This window comes from Oryza sativa, chromosome 3 (assembly GCF_034140825.1).
Source record: "Oryza sativa Japonica Group chromosome 3, ASM3414082v1".
Taxonomy (NCBI): domain Eukaryota; kingdom Viridiplantae; phylum Streptophyta; class Magnoliopsida; order Poales; family Poaceae; genus Oryza; species Oryza sativa.
The window spans coordinates 27,166,201-27,184,565 of record NC_089037.1 but is presented as its reverse complement, the minus strand read 5'-3'; the positions used below and the strand labels follow the sequence as shown (position 1 = coordinate 27,184,565).

The following is an 18,365-nucleotide window of genomic DNA, read 5'->3' as shown; positions in this document are numbered from 1 at the left end:
GACCATGGGCTTATAGTGGGCTCTAATTCCTGGACGAACTCGCGCGGTTGACAGCCCTAAGCCCCTAACAATTTGGAGTAACTTCCCTTTAGGTTCAACTAGAAAAAAATGCCATTGCGTTGCAACGGGTAAATGTTATTTTAATCTTATTATTGTTATATGGTTTAGTTATGATGAAATTCATTGCGGGATATATATTTGATATATGTAGGATCAAATGCCCGTGCGTTGCAACGGATTTCGATTTGATATTATTTTTTTTAAAAAATCATGAGTTGCAATTAGCTGCAAGTTAGCATGCAAGTTTTTTTTTTAAAAAAAAGAGATTTCTTGTACAACTCCTTATGTATTTCCAAAAGCGAGCAAACTTAAAAACTGACTCAAATACGAACCTATATTTCCAAAAGCGAACAAACTTAAAGAATGACTCATACACGAATGATGTACCAAAGTACCGGCAAAAATATCTTCAATTTTATAATAGTAGAGATTTATCGTCGAGTCTAAAATTTGTTCCTAAACCGAAATACAAGGTGTAGCATATCTCCCAACTCACAATACCATGTTAACTTTGATCCCTCGGCAGTATAGTAGCCGGTTTTTGGTTGATGTGGCATGTGGGACCCATATGTTAGTGGCACCCTCTTCTTCATCTTCTCCCTCTCCCTCTTCTCTTCCCCCTCTCCCAAACATGACAGGAACAACATGTTACCAGCGCTGTCGTTGGGACAGCCGGTGCGAAGGCGGAGGCGGCGAGGAAGAGGAGTGCATTGGTGTTGACGCAAAATATGTTGCGACACACGAATGTATGGGAGATCTGCTTAGTTCTGGTGCAGGCACTATCAAATTAGGTTCAGGACGTGCCACTTAGTTTGATTATACAACTAACAACATAGACATACAATGGTTAGAACAAAATGGTCGATCAACCAACGGACCGATGTGGAATCACATGCCCAGCCAATGTCGTTGGTGCCGCGGTTGTGGTTGGTGCCGCTGCTGTGTCCAGCAGGAAGAGAGGGGAGGGAGAGAAGTGAAGGGGAGGAAGAAGTGAGGGAAAGGGAAAGAAGTGAACAAGGATGGAGAGGTGGAGGGTGAGTGAGGGAGTGGGACTTAAACCAAATTTAATAGGCTTCTTGTATTTTGCAGGTGGAGCACTTAAGGTTCCGTCTATAAAATAATGTATTTTCACATGTGAATCTCTTAAGGCTTCATCTGTAAAAATTGATTTTTGCAGACAGGGCTAAATCTGAAGGTTCTTTGCTATTTTCACAAACGGTTATAAGAAGGTTTTTTTTTGTCCGCCTGGAAAAATAAAAGCCAACATTGATAAAAATCATTTTTTTAGTAGTGTGCTCACGCAATAACAAACTAGTAGCTGAATAGATGAACACTAAGTACTGATCAAAGATTTTGGTACTCACAACCAAAAACCAAAAATGAAAAGGAATTGACAATGCCACAAACATGAGCAAATCATAGTGCAGTAGTGGTATTTGTCGTCTATAGATGTCGTTTGAAACTATCTATCATCCTTGAAACCCTCACATCCAGCAGGGTGTGTACGGATAAGACGCAGATATCATTTGCTCATTGGATGGTACAAAATCGTAACCTACTGGGTATAAGTCACCTAGATCTTCAACCTTTGAGCCATTTAAATGATAGGCTATCCCTCTCTCGAACGATTCACTGAAGAATATAATCTCTTTGAAAGGGTGGAATCCAATGATATCAATAGCTTCATTGTATCTTCCTATAATATCTTCATTGCAAGGAGCATTATCATCATCAGAGTTCCATTCAGACTTCTCCAATGTGGCTTCCTCGTTGAGCTCATATTCAAGCTTCTTTCGAAACCATTCATATGATGATAAGCTACCTTCTTCTTTTTGATAATTAATTTCCTGTAAGATCCATGGTCCCAGATCTACTTTATTTCGTCCAAGTAGAATATGTTTAATGTCTTTATCATGCTTTAACTCCCACTTTATTCCGTCACATGATTCATCCAGAATCCAAACTAGAAGATGGCAGCAATGTCTGGCTAATGCAAGGTACACTCCTTTTTGTGATCTTCCAAGACAAAAATAAGAGTCTTCTGAGGGCATCCTAGTAACCTTTGGCAGTTTGATCACTTGGTACTTATCATTTCTCAAGGATATTCTACAAGATCAACCCATTGATCAAAATATAATGTTCTACAAAAAGATGGAAAATCAAAACCAAAAGATGGTGCTTAATGAGCGAGTAGAATAGATATACCTCATAATAAAATCAGTTTGGCAATGCACGTAGAGTGCTCCCTGCCAGTAGACAGCGTTTGTCTTTGGGTGTCATGACAAACCAAACCTCTTATCAGGGACAGTCGTATTTCCTGCAGCTTCCCCTTCACGGACAAATGTCCTCTCCTCCCATCGCTCGGTTCTCGACGAGAAGACGGGCAAGACGTACAATGGTGGTGGCCATTCGGATGGTTCCAGTTCAACTTGGATACGCCTATGAATAGGGATGCAAGTGGGTAGTCCCGTTACCCGTATAAAAACCCGTTTGCTAGTCTATTTATCGTATGGTAGTATAAAATTTAGAAGAAAAAATAAACTAGAAGTGGGATAAGCGGGAAAAAAAAGCCCACTTACCTGCCCCGCTTGCATCTCTATCTATGAAAGTATGGGATCAGGAACACACCTCGTAGTGCGAAGACGCGGCTGGATCGAAGACGAGGTAAGCAGTATGGATGTACTCCATCTCTCCATGTCCTCGCGCGGAGGAGGGCGTGGGGGCAAGCGAGCCCACCATCGCGTGGCAGGGTTAACCACGCAGTTGCAGTCAAGCAGCAGTAGGCCGTTGCAGTGATCCTCGATCTTGTACCATTTAGTACCATCGAAGGGCAAGAAGTCAAGGAGACTGGAGATGGCGGTAGTGGCTCCTGCCGTCGTCGAGGGGCGAGCGAAGAATTCCGGGTAGCATAGGCCCGAGAAGTTGAGGAAGATGCCGGCGAGCGAGCGTGGGAGGAGGTCCGCACGCAGCAGGCGGCGGTCGTCGACGAGGTCGCGCCATGGCTTGCAGACGCGGCAGCACGCGGCGAGGCTGCGCGGCCCGAGGTGGCGGAGGACCTCCGCGAGCATGTCGTCTGGCAGCGCAGCCGCCATGTCCGTCCGTCCTCCGGTCTCAATTCTTGCAAACGGATAGATTCTCTCTAAGGCCTTAATCGGTTTAGAAGGGATTAAAGAGAATTGAAATTGGAGGGGATTGAGGGGGAATAATTCCACACCATAAATAGGTGTGGAATGAGGGCCTGTTTGGTTGGTGCCCTGAAGGATATTTGCCTGACCAGACGTAAGCCTGAGACCAGCCGGGACCTTGTTTGGTTGGTGCCCTGACCTTAGTTTCTCCTTCCCTGCCCTGAGCTCTTTTGGAGCCTCATTAGCCTGAGTCAGGCGACCGTTTTCGGTCGCCTAAGCTCCAGGGCGGCGCAGCTACGCTCATTAATCCTAATTACCGCTTATAATAATGTAGTATAGGTACTGTAGATTGTAGAAGCAGCCGACCATACAAATATATTTTATTTGTGCTTTCAAGGAGGGATACAGCCCATCCAAATATTTTATTTTTTTTGCTAACACTTTATAACAACCGTAATAATTAAAAGCTTAATAAACGTTTTCACATGTGCGGAATAACAAACAAACAGATAAGTGTTCAGGCTGCCAGAGCAGGCAAAATTTATCATCCTATCAGATAGCTCTCAGGCACCTAAATTTTTTAGGCATGTTGGTGAGGGCATCAACCAAATAGGCCCTGAATCCCCTACAATCTCTGCCTGACATATAGGGATTAACTAAACAAGACCTAAAGCGGGAGAAATCTCCTGCTTTTGTAAGCAATCTTCGTGCGTGAAGTCTACTCGAACTCTCCAAGTCGAGCACTTGGACCATCGCATGAGCCCATCAGGATTATCGGAGTAGGCCTACTGGGCCAATTGGGTGGGCTTTTTGCACGGGCCGTCCTGGGCCTTGTGGGCTTCGTAGGTCCAAGAACGTAGACGCCCCGAACGCGGAGACGCTGACAGTGGGCCCAGGGCTGCTGCTGAAACTAAGGTTTTTTTTTCTCCGAGTCATCTCGCCTCCTCTCGCGGTCTCGCCCTCCAAACGCCGCCGCCGCCGCCGCCGCCGCCGCTCTCTTCGGTCTCTCTTCCCTTCTCTCCGGGAGATCAGGTGCGTCCCCCATCCTCTTCACCTCAAGCCTCCTCTGTTGATCTGCTCCTCGTGCTACGAATTCGCATGCGCGGGATTTCCTCGATTGCGATTTTGCGAGGAATCGGTCTGTGTTAGCATTATCAAATCGAGTAGCATGTTTTTTTTTTCCCTTTTGTCAAGTTCCATGTCTAGGAGATGGAATTAGTAAGAATTAGTAAACCAGACATTGCTGCGCGCGTTGCGCGCCCCCCTCGATGGGTAAATAGCCACGATATAGAAAAAGCTCATATAAGCTAGAAAATGGGATGGAGATAGCATTTAAGCAAATATTAAGCCTCATTTTGAACTCTGTACAAAATAACTCAACCAAAGTGATAGATTCAAGTCAACTGAAACCGTGCATGAAGAACCAATCTAAATTTGAGTTATTGAGCTCTAGTGGAGACTGCGTATTGAAGGCGTGCATCTGAATTGGTCATCATGAACAAAACACATATAAGTTTTGAAGAAGCCATTTCTAAAAGAAAAAAAAAGGTTACGGAGAATAAAATGCCACGTCACTAATTATTAATGCAATCACAAAGAAAAGTCGCATCTATACTATCTAAATTCTAAAGAGCGTAAACCGTATACAAAAAATGATGTTTTAAAGAACAAACTTATTATCTGTATGCAGCATTACACAAAGTTATGACGAATAAATAGCATAAGTAAATTCAAAGTGAACATCAAAGTTTGGTGCACGACATTCATAAAGTGCACGAAGGCAAACAACGGTTAAAAGTCAGCATGCTCTTTTTTTTAATTCTTTCAGTATGATTGATGAGCTATTGCATTTGAAATAATACAACCATTTCAGATGCATGGCTCAATAAAATTTTCAACTCAAAACCTGAATTCAGCTATTCTGATTATCTTACCCAAAGGAACCACACATCCACGTACAATATTAATGCTTAGCAATAGTGTGTCATAATCCACTGTATTTACTTACAACAAAGACCAAAAAGACCCATTGGCGCATGTGATGAATCATGACATCCCTTCTACTATCTCTGCAAGGAGCTTTAGGAAAAATCATTCTGCATAGGAAGCAGAATCCTGTAACATATTGTAAATTAGCAATGGCTCCTCAAGCATCTATGCTTAGCAAGACTAAGAAAACATAGAGGAGCCACCAAAGAGTTCATGGTTGTTCTGGGATGAATCATCTATTGTCAGCCTGATAGCATACAACAGACATCTGCACAATAGAATTGTAAAAAACCTAAACAGTCAGGTGGCAGGGTATTGATTGTACCCAGATTAATAGACTTGAACTGTAACCCAAGTGATGGATGAACTGTGCAGCAAACTCTGAAGTGAACAACAAAAATCTACCCTCTCTCAATCAGCTCATCACTAATCGCAGAAATGGCACCACTGCCAGACATACAAATTGTTTATACAAATATAGCTAGATATCAAACTAAGGCATATATGAACATAGTGAAAACATCAAAAGTCAGTAAAGGAAGGCTGAGCTAATCACAATTTGATGGGCATTAGTGGCCATTAAGCGTACCAATGGCACCGCAGTCAAATTTCTACAATTTCACCCTAGAAAATGCCATTGTGATGTGTAGGTGTAGCAGCCGACAGAGGACAGGATCCTGACTCCCTATTCCTCTTTGAATATAATATAATAATAATATAAGCTACATAGGCCATCACTTTTGCTACCCTAAGATGTAAAACTAAGTTCAGGAAAAAAAAAGAACTCCTCAATGAATGGAAAAAAGGGATAAAGATGGTTGATGTTCTCCACTATCTTGAAACTAAATTTGCATTTTTTATATATATAAGAAGTCATCCAAGTTCTCAAGCCAACCATTCCTAATGAGACATTGATATTCTGTGGTTAACAATGCCTAAACAAAACACTTCCATTGTATTCACTAATGATTCTCGTTGTTCATATATGAGTAAAGTTAAATCACATCACAACATTGTTGTCATCTCAATATAGATTAACCAGTACACGATGAGTCTAATTAAAATGTACATCCGCAAATTAAAAAAAGCTGCATTTCACTATTTGTGCACAAACTGTTTTCTGCTAGTAAAACACTTTCATTAGCTAAAATTGCTCCCAACCATTGTGAAATCATAATGTGAGGCAAAAGTTGTAGGTTTCTACTTTCTAGCCTACAACAAAGCACACATTTGTTTGGAAGCTGAGTAGGAGTAGCTGATACAACAGGTGCTGTCATGCTGAGTGAATTAAAAACAACCTCTGCTAAACATCCCACAACATCCATCTAAAACTCCATCCCACAGAATCCACATAAAACTTTGGTGCTGTAATTCAGAAACATGATAGTCTGCTATGCATTTTCTATATGGCCATTATTGATCCTTGTGCTCAACGAAAAATAATAATGCAGGCATGCAGCTACATGCATGAATGCCAAGAAGCAGTAGCATCACCAGTACCTGCCTCGCTCCTATCCGGAGACCACGCAGGCACCAACGCTTCTCTGATCTTGTGCCGGATATCATCCTCCCATTGCCGCCAAGGCCCTGTGCCCCTGCCTCCTACTATCCCTCCAACTTCTCCACCTGGTGCACCGGCTCGTGGACCGGTCCCCTCTACCTAGATCTGCAAAGCCACCGCCTGAGCTTCCTCCTTTCCAGTTCGTCTGAATCGCCTCGGCATCCCACCCCTCATTTGCACTATCCGCTCGGGATCTGGAGATAACCGCCGTAGTTGGTCCTCCAGCGCGAAGTCTTTTCCGCCTCCTTACCATGATGACTCGCCACCGAGGCATATCAGGGCCTCTCCACTGAGCACCTGCCACTGGTCTTGCCGGCTCGCTGCTGACCATTTTTTTTCTCCTTTTGCGAACGAACAATTTCACACATTTGGGACTATGAATCTATAATGAACTAAAACTGCATGCCAAGTTCTATCTAGAGAGGGGCTAGCGAGTCTGTTTCGTTATTCCATATATTCGTATTATGCAATCTGACTGTTTCATCCATGCCTTGTAGTTGCTGTTGTGGTGTTTTCTTCATCTACCGTCATCATGCAGAACGAGGAGGGTCAGATGGTGGACCTCTACGTCCCCAGGAAGTGGTATGTTTCTGTCATTCTTGATGTTTTGGTGTCTAATTCAACTGGTGTTTAGATGTACTTTTACATGCGTGTTGTGTTGGTTTCCTGCAGCTCGACCACCAACAGGATCATCACCGCCAAGGACCATGCCTCGGTCCAGATCAACATTGGGCATGTGGATGAGAATGGGCTGTACGATGGCCGCTTCACCACGTTTGCTCTCTCTGGGTTCATCCGTGCTCAGGTAATTATCATTGTAAACTTTTGTTTATTTACATGTGCCTGAATTTCTCTTTGTGAACTGTCTCATTGCTGTATTGCTCTATTTCCTGCATGATCATGAATTATGCGCGCGCTTTGTTGTTGCTGGCAGCTGATCATGTCACTGAACTTTAATGCTGTAAATACACAAGCAGAAAGTTTGATAGGGTGTTTTGTGGATTGTTTTTATGCAATGCATTGACGTTCCGTTTTGTTAGCCCGAGCATTTTACATATTCATATGATTAATCTGGTTTATTTCATTTGATACCAAGTCAGTTCATACCCTTTTTTTTTTCATGTTTTGTGTAGTTTTTGGTACTGTGACAAATTTACCTAAATGATGGCAATGTAAAAAATCATACTAGTACATCGACTTTTTTTTAACTATCATGATGTCCAAACGTACCCCCGATAGCTAGCATTTGTTTGTTCTGTCTTTCTCTTGTTCTAATATGCGCGCGTCCAATGAGCTTATTTCTTATGCCAATCCTGATAGCTAGTAGGACCTAGCTGTTTTTCTTGCTCATATGCTATGCACATAAAAAGACTTTGTTGCAATGTTGCCTCCTTCAGTAAGTTCTCATTTGATTTATTTCGACAGGGAGACGCCGACAGTGCTCTGGATAGGCTGTGGCAGAAGAGGAAGGCTGAGGTCAAGCAGCAGTAGATGTTGCTACTAGTTTTACCTGTAAGAACTCGTTTCGATTTCATGTCTCTAGCTACTTGATACAATGCCTGTTATTTCAGCTGGTACTCTGAAAGCTTTAAGGCTTGACTTTCCTGGGGTAAATCCTGATAATGTGCCATCCGAGTTGAAGCTTTTTATCACAAAATCTGTTTCTTGATGCACTTTGTGGTGGCATGTTTGCACTTGTTTTGAAAAGAATCCATATCACCATGCTTATCAGAAGTTGAGACTTGAGAGCCTTCAAAACACGCTATTACATACGAGTCATTTAGGGATGTGTTACCAATCTCGTTTGAAGTTGCCGAAGATTCTGGCGAGCGAGCGCTGGAGGTCTTTGAAAAATATGCTAATGGAAAATGAAGAACATGACCTAAGTTGCAATATATAAAAGAAAATCCATTAGATTAGCACGTATCCCTCCGTATTTGTTGACCACCTATCGGATTTTGTAATTTCTACTGCATCATTATATTCAGACAGTAGGGTTTTTTTTTTCGAAAACATATTTAGACAGAGTATCCGGCCCTTCTGTTTTTCACCTGACCACCTCGCATTTTCATCTACCAAATTATTGTTTTCCTTTGTTCCAACTTTCTCCAAGTTAGCAATGCTTCCTTAATAGTATACTACGGTAAGATCATCTAAAAAGAAAATAAGTATACTACGGTAAGTCTATGTTATCCATGTCAGTGCTATATATAGAAAGGTAAATAGCAGCAGAAAGAGATGCACAAACTTTATGCAAGAGCTCATGTAACACAAACTAGTAGCTGAAAGAATGAACAATAATTATCAAAGATTTCCGTTAGCAGCAGTTGTGAGTACCATAAATTTTAAGGAAACTGAAAATTAAGGCAAAGTAAGGAGCAAATTTTGGGCCATTTGACTGATGTTTCATCAGTATATATGCGATGAAACACATACGCTTGGATGACCTTCAGATTATTTTTTTTTCTACGAGAAAAATGGACTTATCCCCTCACATCCAGCAGGGTGTGTATGGAAATGACCCAGCCATGAACTGCCCATACTGAGTTACAAAATCATAATCTGATAGGTTACCCAAATCTTCAACCTTCGAGCTATTTAAATGATATGCTAGCCCTCTCTTTAATGATTCACCGAAGAATATAATCTCTTTGAAAGTGTGGAATCCAATGATTGTTCGTGTGTTGCGTGAAGGCGGCGGCTCGGCTTATACAGAGATAGGTCGTTTGATTAGGGCGCCCGCACGATCTCCACTCCGTGTAACCGAACCGGATAAGTCGCGCGTAACTTATCCGGACTCCACGCCGTTTTTACACACCGGATTTTTCGGAATGTTTCCAAAACAAAACAAATCCAAATTTCATGCAGCAAAACAAAACTGCAAAAGGAGGTTGCATCTACGCAAGGGTGAGGAGCCAATTTTGCGGACCATTCGACACGTACGTCCTGCAGGCGGCGTGAAGGCGGCGGCTCGGCTTATATAGAGATAGGTCGTTTGATCAGGGCGCCTGCACGATCTCCACTCCGCGTAACCGAACCGGATAAGTCACGCGTAACTTATCCGGACACCACGCCGTTTTCACGCACCGGATTTTTCGGAATGTTTCCAAAACAAAACAAATCCGAATTTCCTGCAGCAAAACAAAACTGCAAAAGGAGACTGCATCTGCGCAAGGGTGAGGAGCCAATTTTACAGACCATTCGACACGTACGTCGTGCACGCGCGCCGCCCGCCCTGCCAAGCCAGCGAGCGCGCGTGTGGTGTTCCCCCTCTTTTCTCCACCATACATGCTTCAAGTGGCTAGGAGGGCATCCTCCTTTTTAAGGAGGTCCCCCTCTCCTAGAGTAAGCAAGGTGATACTAAACTTCCTATGCATGCCATCCCATGAGGTGGCCTTTTGTGATTTTCTAAAGAATTAATCTTCGAGTGGGCTAAGGCCCATCCATTAATTCCAACAGTTCCGAGATGCTTGGTCGCTTGCTTACTGTTAGCACAGTTGTTTTCCACTCTGTATGCCTCTCTTCTTCTACTTGTGGTCTTGGGTGGTGAATACTGCTTCTCTCCCCCTCCCTCACCCCCCCCCCCCCCCGCCCCCCTCCTTGCAGTACATATGCGGCTTTATACAGAGACAGGTATTGTGGTGGTTCCTCTGTTTCTATATTTACCCTTTGTGCTCCCTTTGTACTATTACTTCCATCATAAAATACCTGCCGCTTTGAGTTTTTCTTTCCAACTTTTGCTTTTTGGTGATTCATCTATTTCCATATCTACCCTTTGCTATTGTACTACTGCTTTCATCATAAAATATCTGCCGCTTTTATTTTTTTGTCTATAACCTTTGATCGTTCTTCTTATTTCAAAAAATACGGAAATGTTATTCATTCCTGTTTATAAATTGTTTTATTAAAAAAATATTTATATAAGCATGTTTAAACATGAATTAAATGTTAGGAACAAAATTAATAGTTACTTTTTTAAAAGAATAAGACGTATGATAAACTGTATTTGGGAAAAACAACGGCGTCAAATTTTTAGAAACAGAGTAAGTATATAAAACTCAAAACGACAACTAATTTGGCCCGAATGTATAAGTAAATAATCCACTGTCTCAGTGTGTTAATCTCTGCGTTACCCCACCTGCTAAGACACTTCTCCTCTTCTCCTGTATGTAAATGGACACTTCCCCATGAATTAAATTGTTTTTGGTGGAGTACGTGTTGTTGAATAACTAGTGGCCTATTCGCTGATCCGAATAGAAGGAGACGATCTCATGCACACAATCATATAGTAGATGAACACGAATATAGGGAGGCGCATCACAGCTTTATTGCTTTAACCATATGCGAATACATCAACTAACATCTCAAGCCCTCTCCCTCAGTATATATACCCATAATAGGAAGAGTCCTATTAGGATACGTTTCCATATATTTGGTATGAGCCCATATTTATCTTTGGCAGGAGATAATAGTTTCATAACACTCCCCTTTGGGCGAATACCGCGCTATACACATGTCTCATTAAAAACTCCATCCAAAAACCCAGTGGGAAAAAAGGATAGGAGAAAAGAATACATCGTACACACTAGTTATATTGCACTTGTTGCCTCGTTAAAAACCTTGCATGAGAAATATTCAAGTAAAAACTCACTAAGGGAAAAAGAGTACAACACACGATCTTCTTGATCGTATAATCTTTAAGATCGACTATTCTTCATAAATAGCTAATGATCTATATGCTTTATTATATTAATCAACTTGTATTAACACAACAATATAGCGGTAGTAACCTTCAAGGTAAATTATCAAAACAATGATTAATTTGATTAATTCTTGGTAAATCAAATATAAGACATCCGTTTAGCATATATGCTCCCCCTCAATAAGACATCCGTTGAAACTTCCATGTTCCAATGTCATAACCACATTTTTATTAATGTGTAAAACAATGATAATAAAATTACCACAATGTTTAATCTTTCGTTTACTTATTTCATAAGTTCTACTATGAACATGAGAAAGAAATAAATGTATAGGAGCAATATGTATAACCACTTATTCAAATGTGCAATACAAACAAAGTTTTATCCTTACGGAGGACTATGGGAAAATAAGTTGCAACGATACACATATGCGGTATGTATAAAATAATTAGCTCAATACAAGAGGTTAAATATTATACAACTTTCTCTTAGTGGATTTATCAATCATTACCAATTTGATTGTTTCACTAATCTTCGACAATTAGCTTAAACCACTTAGAGTGACATAAACCGGTCTATATTTTGGCATTAGGGGAATTAATAAGATTGCCAAATACCATCAATAAGTATATCTTCATGATATATAAATTCTTACACCTTCATAGTATGTAGAAAACTACTGATCCACTTGCATGCTAGTGGATGTGATTTTCCAATTCATTCGTTTGAACGGGTATGTCCACTTTATGGGAGTACGAGTTATCGGTGTTATATGGAGATTAACCGGTAATTTATACATTAGCTTAGTCCTACAGGGATCAACTTATTCTTCCGGAAGTCATTTTCTCTGCTATGAGAAATATTCTCACTTCTAGGAGAAAAACTTTTCGTGAGTCATCATAAACTCTTCTACGAGTCTTGCAATTCTCTTCATGAGAATATAGTGTGCTTCATGACACTAATTAGTATGAGATTTACATATATGTTGCAAAATTGTTTTCTTTCTAGTGAAAACTTCATATGGATTTTCATAACCCATAAACTGCATATCATTTATTCATTCATGCCTTTTGCCAGCGATATATATAGCGGAATTTTATACATTCATAGTAGGAGAATATAGTCTTTTCCATGACTATATGAACCGTTGCTTTTCACCACTTCATTTCCTATTAAGTCTGAACTTTTATGTTCACATAGACTTATTTAGCGACTATGGTTCAACCTCATTGCTTTCTTCAATAGACCCGATATGAGTGCTACTATGCAACTCTGCCATGGACTTTGGTCCGGATCCAGATTCTCATTAGAGAAATATTAGCAATCATAGAGGCGATGTTGTCGACAACCATTCTTTTCTCCACATACTCATTCCGTGAGGTTAATTCATTGTAAACCATATCTTAGTCATTTCCCAAACATAAGATGTATGATTGTTCCGCATCCTAGAATTAGATAGATGTGCGCACTTTAATTCTAGGTTTTCATCTTCATGATGAACCTATTCATGAGGCAATTCACCTTCATGGTGATTACTCTACTAGAGTTGTAAGGAGTTATTAATGGGTACATTGACAATAGTCGTTAGATCTTAGAATCCGCAGGCGTCCCTGTAGATTTTAGAACATTGACTAACATGTCACTCTGCATTTGTGGATATACTATTCAAAACCCGGGGTATACCACTGTGAGCAGAAAATTTACTACAAGTAAACATAACTTCTGATTACTCCTTTAATTCATAATTATCTGGCAAGCTCCCACTTCTGGCTTACAGGAGAATAAACTAAACCTTCTAGTTTAGTTTGGCTTGTGCGTTATTCTTACTTATAAATATATTTTTCTTCTTGAAAATATAAGGCATCTTTAACACATGGGCTTTTCTCCCCCTGATGCCGATATTCGATCTTTATCTAATAGCATATCACAAAAATCCCCTATCATAGGCACTGGATTAATGGAATTCGGTCCATTTGTATCCCCAACTTCATGTGGAGGCCCATATATGTATGCTATGGTGGTGATATATGAGGGAAATGTTCATTCATTGAACATGCACTTATACAAAATAAAGGGGGTAAAGATATTATATGCAGCGAGCTAACATAAAAATTAATGCAATGGCATGAAAAATTGCACATCCCTAATACTATAGGTTATCCCAATTCATAGAGGGTTATTATTCTGCGACAATGAAGCCCAAACAAATATCCACTAGTCGACAAAATTACTCTATTTTCTAGCTTTTTTTTTATTTGCCCAAGACTTGATCCAATTACTCATACTATATTCAATTCTTGAATTAAGTTGGATCAATAAACTTCATGTTTATATTTATGCAACATAGATATGATCATAAGATGGATGTGTTAGTATTATATAACTTCATGATGTCTTCAAGAACATAACTATAACACTAAAACATTAATCTATGAACATAGTTTAACCATCGTGGAACTTTTCAAATCACCCAAACATTATTCTACGAGAATATTTATTCTTCTTGAATATGCCAATAAATTAATTGGGTGACATGTCTAACTTTTATTCATTACGCCAAAGTAAATGTGGTGTCATTTGATCATTCAGAATAATTCAAATCCAAAAGGTCATTAATTATTTAGGATATTGTTTACTACAAGTAAACCAATAGCTTTCAAATAGCTATATGCAATTTCATACTTCCTTGATGAATATGCAATTTTCAATGGCCAATAAATAACACACTTCGTTGTGTGACAATAATTCATAATTATCCCAAATAAGATTCGTTAATAGTTTGGGCTATTTTTGCTTCTAGCATTTTGACCTATAACACACCAATTTGCCTGTCACATATCCACAATTTCTTATGCTTCTTTATTGCAAATATTCTGAAATTAATTTGCAAAATACACATATTCCTCCCCTTTTTCACGCCAATCATAAGAAAATTTACAAAACAGTTGTCGTGAAACCCACATATTTGTTGTAACTTCATGGTGCAACTTTTCTAAAAGAAATAATGTGGTTGCAGGTGGATATATTTAAGCTTCAATGCTTAAACATAAATATTCTAATTGTTCATGTGCATAAGTAAACAACTTTACATGTATGCCAATGTGACGTCAATGCACTTAGAACTATCAACCTACATGGTTGATTGAGGCTTAGTGGATAATAAGAATACATTCACCAAAAATACTTCAAATAACAGGCAAGATAAATATTTACATTCAATGTTAGACATACAATTCACAATTTTATTCCACAAAAGGTTAAAGAATTACTACAGGTAAAAGAAAGGCAATATAGGTAAGGTGAGATGACCTATATAAAAAAAAATTCGGTAATCTAATGAAGAAGCTTCTATGCCTAAAGCAAAAGATAAAGATGCTCTACATGAGCTTAACCATGTTCTTCATATTGAACTTAATCTAAACTATAATATAACTCGTGTATTGTAAAATACTATCTCAAAAGAACGAATGCAAGATTACTGTCATTACTATTCGTCTCCCCCTGAGTTGAACATCAAATTCAAATACACCAAATTCCTTTCCTTCCACAAATTTTGAGTATGCATGTTCTTCATGAACATATTAATAGTACAAGTCATATATGTGCGTGCAAATGCACATGTTGACAGTAATACAACTTCTTGTGTATCAATTCTAACAACTAAACATGTTGCATCTAGGCCAAAATTGCTTCAAATACAAATGACCAATTTACTCAAAATAATTTGCATACATCCATAAAAACAATACTTCATTTGTAGATTCATTTATACGTGGAACATGGACATAACATTATCAATCAAATTAACTATAGACACTGCATAGGTACATAGTATTTTGATAGATAATTTTGGTGCAGCGCATATTAGCATATAGACTTCTTGTTTATATATTCGCAAATTCGATGACATTGTATCTACTTGGACACAATTAATATAAATTAGTTGTAGCTTATCTTCTATGATAGTCATGCACTAATAAATATCTCTAAGTCAATAATATACTCTCTTCATGATGAGTGTATACATTTATTCTATACGGAGAATATATAATTGTGCGTTCTACAAATGTGGCGACAATTAGACAAAGAGAAGATATATGAATAATTATATTACTCATTTGCCCAATAAATGTATTTGCTACATGCAACTACTTACATGATGTCCTTTTATGCAACTTTCTACCGGTTTACTTCTAGTAAATAAAGTGCACAAAACGAGTACAAAATAGTAAAGAATGGTTTTCTATACACACCTTTTATTACAATCCTAGCAATTAACATGATTTTCTGCTATTCAAAGGTATGTGTAATTTACAGAACTACTAACCCACAGAACAATTAATTACCCCAAACAAACAATTGCCAGGAAATAAACCATAAAATATGATGCTTCCAAAAAGGGTGCTAAAACAAAGGTTTCACAAGTTCATAGAAGCTCTTTTGCCTAAAAACAATGTTTCTAGGATTGATTATGGTTATTCAAGAAACTAACTAAAAAGTTAAAGCAAATACTTAGAAATACGGGACTAAGGTATAAATCCTTAATTCTTCTCTTTTTGGCGTAAACCCAATTCATGAAGGTTCAAAGTATAAATGGCGAATGTATATTCCCCATAGTTTCTAATGTCCCATAGGACTTTTCCGCATAATTTCCGAGTTCCGCATAATGCCTTGGAAACCAAGGACTTTTGAAATAAAATGCCGTTTTCGGACCAAAATCATGGTTCGTGCCCGACTCCTTTTAATAGGCCAATTTCTACTTGGCCCACCTCCTTATACTAGCTAGCTTGAAAAACTGGCCAGCCCATCTCATATGTTCCCCAATGGGCTATTACGACCTTCTCCCACAAGAAGTGGGTGAGGTATGATCCAATTGCCATTCTTCAATGGAGACGACGGATGGAACCAATGGCAAACTTGCTAGTGAGCCCTCGGTAGAGATGGACGACTATGGCAAGTTGCCATGGTTAGAGGCGGAGCGGCGGTGCAACATCTAGTAGCACCGACACCGGCATTCGTTGGCATCAGGCTGTGACCGGCGTCCGACAATCATAGCTCCATGTTACGTGTTGACGAAACTTGGCTCAGCATACAGGCCGGCATGGCGGACGGCTATCGGCGGCGGGCGCTCATGGCGGCTTTGACCCTCGTCCCGGCCACGTGCGGTAGCGCGGGAGGCATGCCGTGCGTACCGGCGGCGAGGGGAGGCGGGCGTAAGCTCCTCGGCGTCGCTACGGGTGGTGGCCGTCAATTGCGTTGCGGATGGCCTCGAAAGGACGTCGAGTCGGCGTTTCAGATGGCAGATCGACGAGGGAAAGTCTCTGGATTGATTCGGCAACCATTGACAAAGGGGAAGACGTCATGCGGTGGCGTTAGGGTGTCGGTACGTGCAGGTGGCGGCGGCGGCGGCGCATACAGGTGCCGATGACTCGGATTTGTTACCATCTACTTCATACAGATAGCAATATGACGGATTATTAACATACAAGTCACAACCAACAAGTGTCCCAAGCGCGCTTATCCATAAGATCGGCGATGACGAGTGTGTTAATATATTCATAGATCAACGACTATGCTAGCCAGATAGACCATAACTTCTAGGTAGTGTCGTGTGTTACCGAGTGTGATCAGGTGTCATCGTTCGGGACAACACTCCGTCGTTCAATTCAACAGATTATGTATGTGCACCTTCTTGTGTGCACGGTAAACGCGTTCGGGCACGTGGTGCCGAACTTCGTAGTCGGCGATATAACAAGAGAAGAGTCGGCGCAAAAGGCCGGACAAATACATCTATTCATGCGAGAAATTGAAAACAACTAGAGATATGATCTAGCTTGTTAATCTCGCTACTGCTAAGTATTAGAATAGATTAAATCGATAACTTATCTCGTTTGGCCCATGTAAAGTTAGCCGGTCTGCATATGCAATTGCATAGCGTATACCGGCAGGTTGACGATGCATGCATGTAACACACTTGTGTGTCTCATCGTTTGATGCGCATGATCGTGTTGCCATAGTGCGTGATTACCATGGCAGCACGTGGCTCCCGGTAGCCGAGGTTGATCGTCGGCGCATGCAGGAGCGGAGCGGGCGCTTGATGATCACTGGTGCCTCGCGTGGAGCTCGCCATGATGATCATCAGTCGGCAGTAGTATATGCAAACAAAGAGCAGATCAATCCGTGATTAGAAACGAGATCATATAGCTATATGGATGCATATGTATATTGGTGAATTGAATTTGGATGGATCCATGCGTGGGCATGCGCCATGTTTGTGCTTGGCATAAGCTTGCTTCGATCTGCACATGTGCACGCGCATGTGTCGTCGGCTTAGGAGCTCCGGCGCGGACGACTGCGGCGGGGCTGCTCCTCCGGCTATCGCGCGCGTGGAGTGCGACGTGCATGCGCATCACCTGGTGGGCTGCCTCGGTGCGCGGCTACTCTTGGAGGCGATCGTCTCGGCCGATGATAGACCAATGCATAAACACAGTAGATCAATCTGATTAGTAAAAAACAAATTGATCTAGCAAAAATACTTACCCGGATCAGGAACGAGCAAACTTGTGCTGATAACGTGTTGAATAACTAGTGACCTATTCACTGATCCGAATAGAAGACGACGATCTCATGCACACAATCATATAGTAGATGAACACGAATATAGGGAGGGGCATCACAGCTTTATTGCTTTAACCATATGCGAATACATCAACTAACATCTCAACCCCTCTCTCTTAGTATATATACCCATAATAGGAAGAGTCCTATTAGGATACGTTTCTATATATTTGGTATGAGCCCATATTTATCTTTGGTAGGAGATAATAGTTTCATAACACGTGTAAGCAGCATGTTACCCTGTTCAGAATGAGATCAAAAAGCAATAGATATTATTTCTAAGTTTTACTACTTCATTTCCACCGTTTG

General features: G+C 40.5%; 2 protein-coding genes across 2 annotated transcripts; one reads left to right on the top strand and one right to left on the bottom strand.

The window, feature by feature from the left end:
- Positions 1–1,544: 1,544 nt before the first annotated feature.
- LOC107280330 (uncharacterized) lies at positions 1,545–3,152 on the bottom strand. Its single transcript, XM_066308860.1, has 3 exons — positions 2,689–3,152; positions 2,353–2,499; positions 1,545–2,166 (listed from the first exon to the last, which is right to left on the bottom strand). The coding sequence occupies exons 1-3, from the start codon at positions 3,150–3,152 to the stop codon at positions 1,545–1,547; spliced, it is 1,233 nt and encodes a 410-aa protein (XP_066164957.1).
- A 945-nt stretch (positions 3,153–4,097) lies between these two features.
- Positions 4,098–8,408, top strand: LOC4333672 (small ribosomal subunit protein eS21-like). Its single transcript, XM_015773624.3, has 4 exons — positions 4,098–4,217; positions 7,233–7,317; positions 7,408–7,540; positions 8,161–8,408. Exons 2-4 carry the CDS (start codon positions 7,268–7,270, stop codon positions 8,224–8,226), a joined length of 249 nt encoding a protein of 82 aa, XP_015629110.1. The 5' UTR covers positions 4,098–4,217; positions 7,233–7,267; the 3' UTR covers positions 8,227–8,408.
- The last annotated feature ends 9,957 nt before the right edge of the window (positions 8,409–18,365 follow it).